The 14,086-nt window shown below is 55.8% G+C and overlaps 1 protein-coding gene across 2 annotated transcripts; it reads left to right on the top strand.

Annotated features, from left to right (window-relative positions):
• Positions 1–3,446: 3,446 nt before the first annotated feature.
• Sh2d5 (SH2 domain containing 5) lies at positions 3,447–13,685 on the top strand. Of its 2 annotated transcripts, XM_050150540.1 has the most exons (10): positions 3,447–3,512; positions 6,673–6,800; positions 7,117–7,197; positions 7,544–7,618; positions 8,421–8,567; positions 9,574–9,825; positions 9,973–10,147; positions 10,415–10,523; positions 10,984–11,143; positions 11,919–13,685. In XM_050150540.1, the coding sequence occupies exons 2-10, from the start codon at positions 6,702–6,704 to the stop codon at positions 12,120–12,122; spliced, it is 1,302 nt and encodes a 433-aa protein (XP_050006497.1). In that variant the 5' UTR covers positions 3,447–3,512; positions 6,673–6,701; the 3' UTR covers positions 12,123–13,685. The 2 variants fall into 2 exon arrangements, with proteins under 2 accessions (XP_050006497.1, XP_050006507.1); XM_050150550.1 differs by lacking the exon at positions 3,447–3,512 and having other exon boundaries at positions 5,565–6,800; positions 9,976–10,147.
• Positions 13,686–14,086: the final 401 nt, after the last annotated feature.

Genomic DNA, 14,086 nt, shown 5'->3' with positions numbered 1-14,086 from the left:
ACCAACCCATTTCCTGCCAGCCTCCCCTTGTTTGTCTCAGTCTGGAGTTGTGCAACAACCTCACTCCATTTCACCATTCTGGGGCCTCGGATCTGATGGAATTCTTCTGTCAACCCTCTGAATTTGCCTGTTGGTATAAGTCCGTCTTGCTGTATGATAACATACAGTAGTAGGGAACTGGGGAGTTGGCTCAGTGGTCAGAAACCAGACAATTCCATGTGGGTTTCCAAGGCCTACGCAGCCATCAGCAGGCACCTCTGTCAGCGTGGATCAACAGCAGAGGCGAGGGCAGAACCGAAGATGTTTGGTGTGTCCAGGGTACAAAGCAAAACCCTGTCTTAGCGGCTTCCGTTTCTCAATGTAGGTGTTAGAGAGTGGGTTGGGTACGGCACAGTCTTCCTGTAGGAAATGCATCCCCAGACACCCAGTCTGTCTCAGCAACCAACTGTTAGGTTCTTGGGAAGACGCCCCCTTCTCAGACCGCTTCCTCTCCGCGTTGGAAAACATGGCATCTCTCCTGGGCACTGACTCTACTGGATACTTGGGGTGGAGGAGATGCATCACCCAGCCCCGCAGCCGGCTGGAGAGCAGCTTGCTGCTGCTGTGCAGTTACTCCCACACACATTCGTCAGCTGGCAAGCACACCGCCAGATTCAGGGACTTTCGAGAAAAGGGGAGATTGTGTTAGCAAGCTCCCACCTGTGTGGTTTAGTGATCGTTCTTGACTCATCAGGAAATAACCATGGTTTGCAAGGTGAGCACTAACACATTTGGCAATCATGACTCCCGCCCCAGCCTGTCTTTTATTTGACATCCCTCTCCTTGCTTAATATGGGTAAGACCAGGCTTCCTGCACAGGTGAGTCACCCATCCAGTTGAAATGCTGCTTCTGGTAACTCCAGAGCGCGTGCCGTTAGGAATGCAGGGTTAGACACGTGACAGATGAGGTAGTGACAACTGCTTCGTGTTACAGTTCTCAGTGGGACTTGGTCAGCTTGCCCAGAGATGGCTAGCACCTCCAAAGATTGTCACATTTGATGGAAACCCTTGAGCATATAGGGTTTTGTTTGTTTGAATTTTATGTGTATGGGTGTTTTGTGTGCCTGTGTGTCTGTGTACCACATGCATGCCTGATGCCCAAGGCAGTCAGAGAACAGTCTTGGATCCCTCTGGAGCTAGACTTTTAGGTGGCTGTGAAATGCCCTGTGGGTGCTAGGAATTGAACTTGGAACCTCTTAACCAATGCACCTCTCTCCAGCCTATAGGATTTTATTATTATTGTTACATTTTGTTCATTATTTGTGCGTGCACATGTAAGGTTGTGGGCATTTGAAAGGCAGAGGACAACTTGTTAGGAGTTGTCTTCTTCCACGATGTGGGTCCTGGGAATTGAACTCAGGTCATCAGCCTTGGCTGCAGGTGCCTTAACCCACTGAGCCATCTTGCCTGGCTTTTCTTTTGTCAGTGCTAGGAACTGAACTCAGCCTTGTGCAAGCCTGAGAAATACTCTACCACTGATCTCCAGCCATTTTTTTTCCTTTCTAAAAAAAAAAAAAAGTTGTATTTATTTGGGGGCTGGTGAGATAGCTCAGCCACTAAAGTCATTAGTTGCTCATGCAGAGAACCTGGGTTATGTTCTTAGCACCGACATGATGGCTCACAACTATCTGTAAGTCTAGATCCAGAGGTGTGGGCCCCTCTTCTGTTCTCTGAGGGACCCAGGAATGCATGTGGCCAAACATGCATCCCTACATACATGCAGACAAAATACTCATAAGTTTGGGTGGAGAGCCGGGCGATGGTGGCGCACGCCTTTAATCCCAGCACTCGGGAGGCAGAGGCAGGCGGATCTCTGTGAGTTCGAGGCCAGCCTGGTCTACAAGAGCTAGTTCCAGGACAGGCTCCAAAGCCACAGAGAAACCCTGTCTCGAAAAAACCAAAAAAAATTAAATAAATAAATAAATAAATAAATAAAATAAAAATAAAAAAATAATAAATTTGCGTGGAGAAATGGCTAAGTGGTTGCTCTTCAAATCCTAGCACCCAAAAGCCAACTCAAAACTGTAATTACAGTTTCAGAGGGTCTAACTCCCTCTTCCGGTTTGCGACGGTACCAGGCATATATGTGGTGGACAGACATACAAGCCGGCAAAACACCCATACAGATAAAAATAAATAAAATGAAAGAAGAAAGGAATGAACTACCATAGCTCACAATTAAAAATAAAATTAAGTTTAAATGGAGTAAGTTACTTCAAATGTTTCTTTTTCTTAGCCCTTTCATCTTTATGTCTACTGAGTCGCCAAATGGTAAACTGAGTTTGCCACGTTGCTCCTCCTCGGCCCTTGCCTGGAGACTGTCAGCTAGGTCCCTTAGCACTCTGCACAGGTATCACCGGGATTTACTGATCCTTCACTCACCAGGCCAAGTTCAATCCTGGTGCCTTGGCCAGCGCCTCCCAATCCTTACCTGGCTGTGAGTCAGGGGTGGCAACAACCTTGGAGAGGCCCTGGAGGATTAACGCGGTTAAAATGTTTATCCAAGTCCCACTTCAGAGCCAGGAAGCGCCCCATTGTGGGTTAGGTCTCTAAGGATCATACCTCACTGTTGCCTCTGAAAAGGTGCCAGGAGCTCTGTAGAGACGGGATGCCCAGTTCCCGACCTGCCCCTGGGAACTCCTCTGAGGCAGCAAATTCAGGTTCACCTTCTCGCTGGCGGTGTCATCTGCCCGGGTGTCCCGTGAGATGGGGACAGCAGTTACTCCCCCTGGTCCAGAACCCCGGCGTCCTGGATTTCTGTGGTGTGGGGCGCCGGCAGTTTCTGATATGTTCTCTCCGCGGACTTCGGGTTTAATACACACCAAGTGCCTGCCTGGCTCGGATTTGTAATTTATTTGGGCCACCTACGGCGCTCCTTGCTTGATGGGATCAGAAGGGCCCTCCCTCTGTGCGTGCTGGCTAAATTCACTCACCATTTCCCCATCTAAGTGGATTTCCACGCAGCCTTAAGGACAGGGTCAGCGCTCTGTGCTGGACCCCAGCCGAGCAGCCCAGAGAATCCCTCCACGGGAAGGTAATCCGTGTCACCAAGTCCCCTGCCATTTGCGTGTGAAGGTGCGGAACTGTGTGGTCATGGAGCTGGAGCTCCATGGAGTGGGAGCTGGGAGCTGGAGTGGGAGATGGGAGTACCAGGCGAGTCGCGAGGCCCAGAGCTCCACTGGTCAGGATGGCTTCTCGGAGGAGGAGCGACAAGGAGGACCCAGCCCCGGGCCGCGGGGTGGGCGGAGCCAGGGACCCTCACAGCCTCTGATTGGGCGACGCAGCCGAGCGGAGCTGCTCCGCTGGCTCCGATTGGCTGGTGGGGCCGGCTCTGCGGCCAGGTGATGCCGAGGATCGGTCCCTGGGCCACGTGGGGGGCGCGGAGGCGGAGGCGGGACGGGCTCGGCGCTGGGGAGGCGCTCAGGCAGTGAGGACCCGAGCTGTGAGACCTGCCAAGAAACGCGACAGCGGTGGTGAGTGCGCGCGGGGACCCTCTGGGCGTGGGTCGGGTCGGGGGGGGGTCTCCCAGAAACGAGCCACACCACCACCTCCCGCCACGAGCTGTTGTCATCATCCCAGCCCTCGTCTCCATCCCTTTCTTTCTGGCGCCGGGGAACCTGAGTTCCCCAAAAACCTAATGTGGGGACGGTGACGTTTGCGAGGTCGCTGTCAACGCTCGCACGCGCTCCGCACCTCCGCGCGCGACCGTGTCGGTGTTTTCCGCATCCAGCCAGCGTGCTCTGCGCGTTCAGATAGATTATCGGGAGGAACAGAGGCTGATGAACAGCTCCCAGGACGTGGCTGCCTTCGTGGTCCCCTCCACAGCTGAGGTCCTGGAGGCTGGCAGGACAAGGTCACACCAACTAACCCTGCTGAACCCCAGTCCTGTCCCTGGTTGCGCGGGTCCAGAACTCGTGGGAGGCGGGGAGCGAGGGCGCAGGGGATCCGGGGTGTGATGGGCTTGGGAGAAGGAGTTCTGCCTTTCTAAACAGTTCTGTCCCCAGCTCCTGAGTTGTTACGGACTATGGGACTCTACTAGTGGCTGCTGTTCCTGCGGCACCTATTCCTGCGCAGACCCAGATTCAGTGTGTGCCAAGGATGGACGCCTGCTTGGGGGACCCATAGACTCTAGGCAGAAGGGCACTGCCATGCCTAGGCAGAGAGTCTTGGATTTGCCAGCTCCCTATCCTGTGCTCTGTGTCTTTGGTCAAGTAGCTGGGATCTGCAGGCAGGGTTGTCTCCCCGGTAGCCTGGGGGGATGGGTAGTTCCGCTATAAGGTATATATAGAGGGACCTGTGATTCGATGTGCAGTCAGCCTAGCCAGTTCCCTGATCCTAAGCAGAACCACCCAGAAAACAGAAGCTCAGCACCATCCCAAATGTGTCTTTCTGTAGGAAGGCTCTGGCCCAGAAGATCCCTCTGAAAAACTTTGATTTGATTCAGAGAGATGAGCTGGGTGTGCGGTTGTTACCTCGTCACACACACACACACACACACACACACACACGAGACAACAAGCGGGTCTCTGTGTGAAAGTATGAGGTGCTCTAACCCTTGGTTCTTTACCCCTCCTTTCCCTGGTGCTTGCTGGGCCCTGTGGCCCAGGCAGGGCATGAAGGGCTCTTGACAGCTTTGTCTCTTTTGTGGTTGCTTTTCTTCTCACCCTGTTCCTCCTCCCCGCACCCCCCTTCCTTGTGGATCTCATTGCTTGCTGTGTGTCTTGTGGTCTTCTCCTCCTCGCTCTCCTCTGCCTACAAGGGTGATGGGAAAGTGAAGAAGCTCTTCACTGCCTCCCGGGTAACCCGGTCCCCCTGCTGGGAAGGGGCGGGCAACCCGTGGCAGGTGGAGTGTGGTTTGCTTTCCGCAAACATCAGATGTGGGACAGGCGACTGGAAAATGAGCAGGATTAGAAAGGGAGGGTCAGAACCCAGGTTGGCAGCAGCCTCACGGGGGTCTGGGTGGGCTCTGAGAGAGGCTGCAGCCTTTGTTTCCCGCTCTTCTTGGCTGGCCTCTGGCTTGAAGGTCACTGTCAGTCAGAGATGGAGGGCCCCTCCTGGGTTCTAAGAGGGTCAGTTTTAAGGCAGCCAAGTCCCTCCCTTTCCAAGCACTGCTGATACTCTGGTACACCCAGGCCACGCTACTAACCCCTGGTCTCTCCAGGGGAATCAAAGCCTCCAGCCAGCCTTCCTAGCCTACTCCCAGTGGTGGTGAGGGGCTCCAGTTCAAAAGTCTTGAAAGTGCTACAGTTTGCTGTCTTCCCAAGCTCCCTTCTCAAACGGGACCTCATCTCCTGTGCCATGTCAGATTGGCATCATGCCAGGTACCTCACTAATTCCACAAGGCTTGCAGGTGAGGAAGTGAGGGCACAGAGAGGTAGGGCAGCTGGCCCAAAGCCACGCAGACCTTGCACCCAGACTTCTCTGACTCAAGTCAGTAATTGCAAAAAGGTTGGTGTGTGAGAGAGAGGAGTGTCTTATGTTGTGGGGGGGGCGGGGGGTGGAGCTGAGTCTGCGGGATTCTGCCTTGCATAGCCGGTCCGTTATTCATCTGTCCCACATGATTCCCCCCCCCCCCCATGGATCTGGCCAAGGGTCCCAGAAAAAACACAACAGGGGCGAAGCAGGAGTGCTGTTTGTCAGTCTCCTGGGCAACTGTCCGTCTTCTCCACATCCCACTAAGTACCGGTGCCCCATTTGCGTGGATTGTGGTTTCCTGCCCTGCAAAGAAAGGGCTTTGGGACTCAGGAAGGGACTGGAGTCAGGCGGGACAAATGCGCCAGCAGCCTTTAGAACGGGTACCTGGCATCACTAATGCCAGCCATGCAGCTCACCACCGCCGGGCCCTGCTGCTGCCCCAGGGCCTGCTATGGCTCCCCATCGTCCGCAGCCTAAGTCTCATACTTAAGGCTGCTCCTGAGTCCGATGCAGCCGGCTGTTTTGGCAGTCCACTGCAGGGCCTCCCTTCTTCCTGTGGCTGCTGCTCCACTCTTTAGTGGACTCTTCCCATACCGTTAGGCTTTTTCTAGGACACCTTTCTCAAGATGGGGGTCTTGTATTGCCCACACTGGCCCTGAACTCCTGGGTTCATATGATTTTTGGCCCCCCTCCCTTGGCCTCCTGGAGAAGCCAGAACTACTAGCAGACATCAGTTTCCTTCTGGCACTAAATAAGAACTGGTTCCGAATTTCTACCAGCTTCCCCATCACAGAGGGGCCAGCCAGCACTGCAGCCCCAGCTGTAGCTCAGTGGCCCGTGCCATGAGCCATCCCACTTCTAATCAATCCCTCCCCAAACCGCCTGCCAGTGCAGTTTTCAGCCACAGAGGAGCCTCCAACCCCATCTGTCGCGCTTCTCCATTTTGCCACCGTCTCACCTGTTCAGGGCTTTTTATTTCATTTTCTGCCTTGCCCCCGCCCAAGGACGCTGTTCTCAGAAGCAGGCAGTTTGTCTTTTGTCTCTCTGTCCTGGGCCCAGGATACTGATGGGCATGTAGCAGGCCCTCAGTGAGGATTTGTTGGTTGGCTGAATGAATGAATGAGTGTTGGAGCAAGCAAATGAATGAACACACCAGCCCCTGAGAGGGAGCCTTCAACCTTCCTGCCTGAAAACCAAACTCTGCCCTGCCCTTTGTAGCCTTCTCTCCGTGGAGCTCGAAGCTGGGCATGCTGGGGACCATGCAGAGGGCTGGGGCCGGGGCCCGCAGGGCCTCCGACTGTGGGCCTCTACCTTACCGGCCCAGGTGCATTGCCAAGCTTGCCCAGGTGGGTGGGTGTCCCTCTTGTGTGCTCTGGAAGACAGGTGTGGGGTGGCTGCTCCCTGGGGTTGGGGAGGACCTGGGGCCCAAGGACCTAACTCCATCTCCTATGGAATGGATGATGTGTGTACGTGAACATTGGTGTAAGTGAGAAGAGGCCCATGTGACCTGACCAGGGTCTCCTGCTGAAAACATTAACAAAGACCACTGGCCTCCAAGCACAGTGCTCGGTCACTGCCCGCAGCTTATCTGCAGGGCGGAGTGCTGTGTGCGCTGGAGTCGTGGCCCTTACTCTGTTTCTTGTTTCTCCCCATCACCGCCAGTATGTGGGATCCTTTCCTGTGGATGACTTGGATACGCAGGAGGGTGTGTACCTTGTGCAGCAGCAGCTGTGGGCACTGCAGGTGAGGGTCTTGGGGGGCACAACCCAGAGCTGCGCACTGTGAGTATCAGCCTTGGATGGAAGCCTGAAGCCAGTCTCCCCTCACCCCCACATCGTCCAGATGGACACATGGGGGGGGCCAAGGGAGCACGATGGAACCAAAGGTCTTCTGAGAGGTCCCAGGACTCTTCCTGCATGCCTGGGGATCCATGACCCAGAGGTCATAGCATGACTGTCACCCAGGTCTCCATCCCAGGGCAGGGGTGTTGGAACTGGCTGAGCAGCCTTGATGAGGGGCACTGTGGCAGGACTGCGTTGGGCCAGAACTAGGAAGTGACGTCCACCTTTGCCAACTCTCGTCCCCTCAGGACTGTTCCCGACGCCGCGCCGTCATCCTGAAATTCAGCCTTCAGGGTCTCAAGGTCTACAGTGGGGAGGGCGAGGTAGGAGGAGTAGAGGGGGCCCCAGCGGTGAGGGCCACACTGGTCTTCTTACAGTTTGCCTTATCCCCCCCCCCCAGGACAAGCTCAGACAGCAATTGCTTGCCTAGCCCTCCAGAATCTTCTCTAGAAGCCACCTCCTGTCCTAAATATCAGGGACAAACACCCCATGAGGTTTTCCAAGTGCCTGGCCCAGCACTGGCTGGTGGCTGTGGACAGCCATGGGCTAGAAATGACAGGGAGCTCTTGCATGCTTGCCTGCCCCTCCCTGGCTTCCCATTGTACAACCAACATGGCTGCCTATTGACTGCCTGGCCAGATTATGCAATCCACAGCTGCAGGCTTCTTCTAGGAAGCCCAGTGCTGAGTGTGGCAATGCTCGGGAGTCCTACACCACGGGCCTGAGGCATTGCTACTGTCTGATGTGACAGCAAGAGACACTCAGGGGACTGCCCTCCTATGGAGAGGAGAGTGAGTGGCAGAGCTGGGAGTTAAACTCCGAGCGGCCTACCCTAGGTACCAGAGTAGAACCCAGGGTCTGCTTCCATGGCCTCTGTGTGGTTCCAGCTAGAGATTGCTGGGTCACTGTTCTGTCCCTTGGTTCCATAATTTGGGGTGACCATCCCTACCTATCTGTCTGCAACAAGCCCAGAGCTATGAGCGCTGAGGGCTGGGGCTTGGCAGGCATCTGGGAAAGAAGGATCTCTTCACCCCAGGAGGTGGGTGGCCTATGCCAGACATGTGAGGCCCTCAGGCCACTGCCACACAGGTGAGTGCGACCTGCCGTCACCACGATGCCTCACAGGTGCTCCTGATGGCCCATGCCCTGAAGCGCATCCTCTATGCCACCTGGTGCCCAGCCGCCTGTCAGTTTGCTTTTGTTTCCCGGAACCCACGCAGCCCAGCCAGCAAGCTTTTCTGCCACCTCTTTGTGGGGAGCCAGCCTGGAGAGGTACCTGAGACCCAGGGGGTAGTGTGCCTTGAGGGGACTGTGCTGTCATCAGGAGGCAGGGGTGAATCCGTGCCTCACCACCCCGGCTTTTGGCTCTTCCCTCCTAGGACCGTGTGTAGTAACATTCCCTAGACTAGCTGGAACTTTTCTCTGCTGTAGGGTGCCCACCCTCCCTCACCCTGGCTAGTTCCCATCACCCTACAAAGCCCAGCCCACCGGAATGTAACATGATCCACACTCCAGCAAGGGGCTGTCCCTGATGACAAGACCCTTGAGTCCGTTTAACAGCAGAGGCTTGCTCCAGGTTTTGAGTTGTCCCTAGGTGACCCTGTGTAGCACACGGGGTAGGTCATAGGCAGGTGTACTAGAGGGTGTGGTCACTGTGAATGTCACATCTGTGGCAGCCTGTCATTTAGTGAGTTCCGGCATTTGGCCTCACCTCTGGATGTGGACCCTGGGTGGCAGGTGGCAGGTGGCTGAAGCTGAGGGTTCCACCATCCTGGGTCTGAATTGTGTGAGTGAGTGAGGGGTTCCACGTTCAGGCCCCAGACAGTGCCCCATCTCATTAACTCCTCAGAGGATCGTGGGGAGGCGAGGATGAAGAAACAGGCACGGGGGCGCCATGCTGTACCCTGGTCACCCAACAGCTCCCAATTGAGAGAGCTGGGGCCAAGGCTGCTAGCTGCTCCTTCTCCGGGTGTTGAGGGCTGGAGCACTGGGAGGATGTTGAATGTGGTGTAGGCGTGCAAGCGGGCCCAGGGTTGTGCTCTCTGCTCCCAGCTTGAGGCCCGGCACAAAGTGACTTGGTAGTGAACAGACCAGAGAGAGCTGGTAGCTGGCGGAGGCTGCCTGGGGTGGGATTTTGAGTGCTAAGTAGGAGTTTTTCCAGGAAGTTCTGGGAAGGGCACCCGAAGCCAGGGGGGGCATTTGCAGCTCTGAAGATTGGGCTGGTGCATGAGGGGCTTCCAGGATGCTGCTGCAGCTGAGCCCACCCCTCCTGTCCTAGGTCCAGATCCTGTACCTGCTGCTCTGCCGCTCCTTCCAGCTTGCTTACCTCCTGCAACACCCGGAGGAGAGGGCGCAGCCTGAGCCCTCCCTGGGGCCAACGGGGGATATGTCCCCGAAGCCACTCTGCAGCCCTGGGGCATCCCCTGCCCTAGTGCGAGAGCCCTTCAGCCGGGGTCAGCTATCACAGAACGTCCACGCCCTGGTTTCCTTCCGTCGAGTTCCTGCAGAAGGGCTACTGGGCAGTGGTGGGGTATGCAGCACCCGTCAGGAAGTGGATGGGGGGAAGGATCAGGGGCTTGGGGGTTATGTTGGAGGGGTGGGATTCTTGCAGGGTTCGCCTGGGCTCTAACAGATGGGTCTGAATCTGCCTGCCCACGGGCCCCTCTTGGTGCCCTAGAAGGAGCTGCCAGAGCCTGAGGGCCGTGGTGGCAGCCGTCACACTCGCCTGGGGAACCCCTACTGCTCTCCCACACTGGTGCGCAAGAAGGCCATTCGCAGCAAGGTGATCCGCTCTGGGGCCTATCGAGGTTGCACATACGAGACTCAGCTGCAGCTATCAGCACGGGAGGCCTGTGAGTCGGAGGAGGTTGGCTGGCTGGCTGGCTGGCTAGTGAACTTGGCAGGGGGTGGGGGTTCATGCATAATTTTTTTGAGGCTGTGGCCTCACCCCCTAGTACCCACCTGTGCCTTGAGGGCGACTAAACATTTGTATACGGACTGTAGCTGGTGAGCTTAGGGTTTCTGGTGGGGGACCAGCGATGGGGATGTGTGTGGTAGAGGAGCAGGTCTGGCATTGAGAGGGTCCTCCATGCTTCTTCTGATCTCTGTGGTCTCCGCAGTTCCTGCTGCCTGGGAGGCATGGCCCCGCAGCCCTGGCGGTCCCTCCTGCCTGGTGGAGAATGAGGGTAGCCTGACTGAGAACATCTGGGCCTTCACTGGCCTCTCCAGGTAAGGGAGCTCTGTCCCTTGGGTTTGTGAGGCCGGCCCGTGTCGTGTGTGCATGGGGCGCATAGGCAGAGTATATGGGCCTTGACTGGGGGGTGTGGGATGCTCCCAGCTAGGTGACCTCAGGCATGATCTTTTTCTACCTGAACCTCAGTTTTCCAGAATGTAAAATGGGAGAGGAACAAGACACAGTGTCTGGCCTGTCCCTGCCAGCCTTCCCGGGGTTCTTCAGACCTCTCCTGACCAGGGCCTTGAAGTCAGCAAGTCAGGTCCCCAGAAGGCCTGAGTTCCTTCAAATTCTGTTCACGGGGTGGCTGGCTGATCTGGTCCAGAACGTCTGAGAGCACACATCAGTCCTCTGTCACCACCATCAAGCTCTTGGGGCTAGTATGTCCCTGCTCGGGACAACAGTCTGGAGTCTGGGGTCAGACTGGTGGCCTTAACCTTGACTCCGTCCCCCCAGGTCCTGTGCTCTTGCCCTGCTGCGGAGAGATGTGCATGGGGCCTTCCTGCTGTGGCCAGAACCGGGGACCAGTGATCAGTGGAGCCTGTCTGTACGGACCCAGTGTGGTGTGGTGCCTCACCAGGTCTTCCGGAACCACCTGGGCCGGTACTGCCTAGAGGTGAGACTGTGGGGTTACCCTAAGGGGCTTCCAGCTCCACCCCGGTGCTAGCTCCATCCCTTGTCATGCTTACTCTGCCTTCTTCCAGCCTCTGAGCTCCTGAGCCCAGCTCACTTCATCCTGCCCGCCCCCTGGGTGCTCTCTGGCCCCACCCCTTCTCCTAGTCCACTCCTGTCCCGTTGGCCCTGCTGGTTCTACTTCTGTTCTTTTGGGGTTTTGTTGTTGTTGTTGTTGTTTGTTTTGTTTCAAGACAGGGTTTCTCTGTATAACTCTGCTTGCCCTGGAACTCACTCTGTAGACTAGGCTGGCCACAAATTCACAGATCCTCCTGCCTCTGCCGCCCTGTGCTGGGAGTAAAGGCGTGGGCCACCACACCAGCCCTTACTTTCATTCTTTCTGGCTTGGTGATGACCACAGAGATCAAGGAGAATCTCTGAGGTTCCTGACCACCGAGGTCCTCCCCTCTAGAGGTGCCATCCTGAGGTGACCTCCAGTAGAGCTGGACCTAAATGCACGCAGCTTCTGAGTCTCTGGTCTGATTCCAGGATTGGGCTGGGAAGGCTTTTACATGGCATCTGTACTTCCAAACCAACTGCCTCGGTCCTGCCCAGGCTGGGAAGAATGGGAAATGGTGACTGGTCCCGTGGTCACTGCGCATTCTGCCTTTCCAAATGTATCCCTCCCCATGATGGGAGACCGGGGTGAGGGTGGGGTGCTGATCTATGGCATGAAAACCGTGGGGCAGGGAATAGAGCTAAAGACCCTTCCTCCCCAGCACCTGCCAGCAGAGTTCCCCAGCCTGGAGGCCCTGGTGGAGAGCCACGCCGGGATGGAGCGCAGCCTGTTCTGCCCACTCAGCATGGGCCGTCTGAACCCCACCTATGAAGAGCAGGACTGTGGTCCTGAGGGCAGGCTCCCACGGACTCTGCGGCCCCTCAGCCACGCCAAGTCCGAGGCAGAACTGCAAGGCCTGGGCTAGGACACAAGGCCTCAATCCCCTGTGGGCCTGGCCTTGCCTTGGCCCCTGGGCTATGGCAGCCACTCTGCCCTTCTTGTACCCCACTCGCTGGTCAGCAGCTTCAAACAGGTCCATCTGCCCCTTGATCAGTCTTCCATCACTTCACTGCCCATGGGAGGGGAGCCCTGAGGTTGGAGCTGGAGATAACAGGGCTTCTCGCAGGACCTGGGGCCAGCTGAGACGTCAGGATGAGCAAGCAGGTAGACCTAAGGGTTGGTAACTCTTGGTAACTTTGGGCGGTAGCTATTGCCAGGTTCCCACTGTCCTCCTCGTGCAGAGGCTTTCCCAGCTGCCCTGGCTGGAGGAAGCTAAGCCTCTGCTGGACAGGGAAGCCCAGAGAACTCCCATAGGGAACCAGGTGCTCAAGGAGTTGGAGGTTTGCCATCCTCAGCTCACTTCCCGGGGTCAGTGCATGGAGTGGGGCCCACAGTGAGCAAACCACAGTCAGTTTGGTAACAGCTTTAGGAAGCCAGCAGATGCTGGCCATTGGGCGTGGCTGGCACTGGTCACCTCATTGGTAAGTCAGCCCCACTTGCAATGGAGAACTAGAATGAACCCAAACCCCACAGGGGGGTGTGTGGCCTTAGCAGTGGGAGGTCCAGGGACACATTCTAGAGGAAGGCAGTGGCAAATCCAGGTGTCCCTACGTCAACTCAGAAGAATATATGAATCTACCCAAAGAACAGACTTCTTAGCCAGGAGGTGGTCACACACCCCTTTAATCCCAGCATTCGGGAGGCAGAGGCAAGTTTTGAGGTCAACCTGGTCTATAGATGAGTTCCAGGACAGGCAGAGCTACACAGAGAAACTGTCTTAAACAATAAACAGACTTCTTTTGGAAGCAGAGGTAGAGGCACGGATGGGAGAGGATGTTTGTGTTCAGTGCCTTGGGGGCCACAGGTTTGGGGTTTTGGATCCCAAGGGAAAGGGGCAGCCTCTACAGAACAGAGAGGGGCCTAACCTGGGAGCAGGAGGCGGGCCAGGCCTGGTACTTCCGACTTCTAGCACCCACTCCCCCCTCACACACATCCTAGGATAATCTAAGGCCATTGTCATTTCTTTTGAGTGACATGTCTCATGTGGGATGGAGAGAATGGTGTCTGTGGGAACCTTTCAGAGGGATAACACCCCGCCCCGATTGGATGTGGGTGGTATTCCTTCTATGGCCATTTCCACTGGCATCCCCCACTCTGAGTAGGGGCCTGGTCCCCAGGAGGAGCAGAGGGATTAGTATATCCTGTGCCTAGGATTTCAACCCCAGAAAGTTCCACCTAAGGAAAGCCGGTGACTAACTGGCCCAGACTTTAGATCAGCACTCACCCCCAGGAGGGTGTGTACACAGTGTGAGTCACTGCTGTAGGCCATACCAGGGGATATTCAACACATCCAAGGGACAGGCCTTCTCCATACCCCTTAACACTTCTTCCAGGGCTTTTACTGATCCCATGGTACAGACCGCACAGTTTGGAGCCCATGTGTTCTAACTGTGTCTTAATTACAGACCATAGTTCTGTCTTTATTCAAACATCACCAAGTCCCCACTGTGTGGACTTTGAGAGAAATAAAACACATTTCTTCATGGTTTATTGCAGTTCCTTGAGTGGCTAGATCTTCATCGACCTTTTCTTGTTTTGCTTTTGTTTGCCAAACTTATTGCAGATGGTATGGGATGGTGAGCCTAGCCGAGGTCCTGGCCACCAGTGTCCAGGAAGAAAAGGAAGGGAGTGGTAGGGCTTGGTGGAGAGATCTTATAAGAAAAAGACCCAAGGGCCAGTGAGAAGGCTCACTGCTTTCTGTCGAACCCGCTGACCTGAGTTTGATCCATTGGGCCCACATGGGGGAAGGAGAGAACCATTTCCTGCAAGTTGTCCTCCGGCCTCCACATTGGGTGTACGTTTGTGCATTCGTGCAGCTGCACCCATGTG

Source organism: Alexandromys fortis, unplaced genomic scaffold, assembly GCF_014885135.2.
Source record: "Alexandromys fortis isolate MF-2015 unplaced genomic scaffold, M_Fortis_MF-2015_v1.1 scaffold_26, whole genome shotgun sequence".
In the NCBI taxonomy this organism is placed as follows: domain Eukaryota; kingdom Metazoa; phylum Chordata; class Mammalia; order Rodentia; family Cricetidae; genus Alexandromys; species Alexandromys fortis.
Note: the sequence above shows the minus strand (reverse complement) of the source record. Positions and strands in the feature narration are given on the sequence as shown.

Coding starts and splice junctions, on each gene's coding strand:
- Sh2d5 (XM_050150540.1), top strand. CDS start 6,702: ATGCTGGGGACCATGCAGAGGGCTGGGGCCGGGGCCCGCAGGGCCTCC. Junction 8,568..9,573: donor TGGGGAGCCAGCCTGGAGAG/GTACCTGAGACC, acceptor CTCCTGTCCTAG/GTCCAGATCCTGTACCTGCT. Junction 10,148..10,414: donor GCTATCAGCACGGGAGGCCT/GTGAGTCGGAGG, acceptor TGGTCTCCGCAG/TTCCTGCTGCCTGGGAGGCA.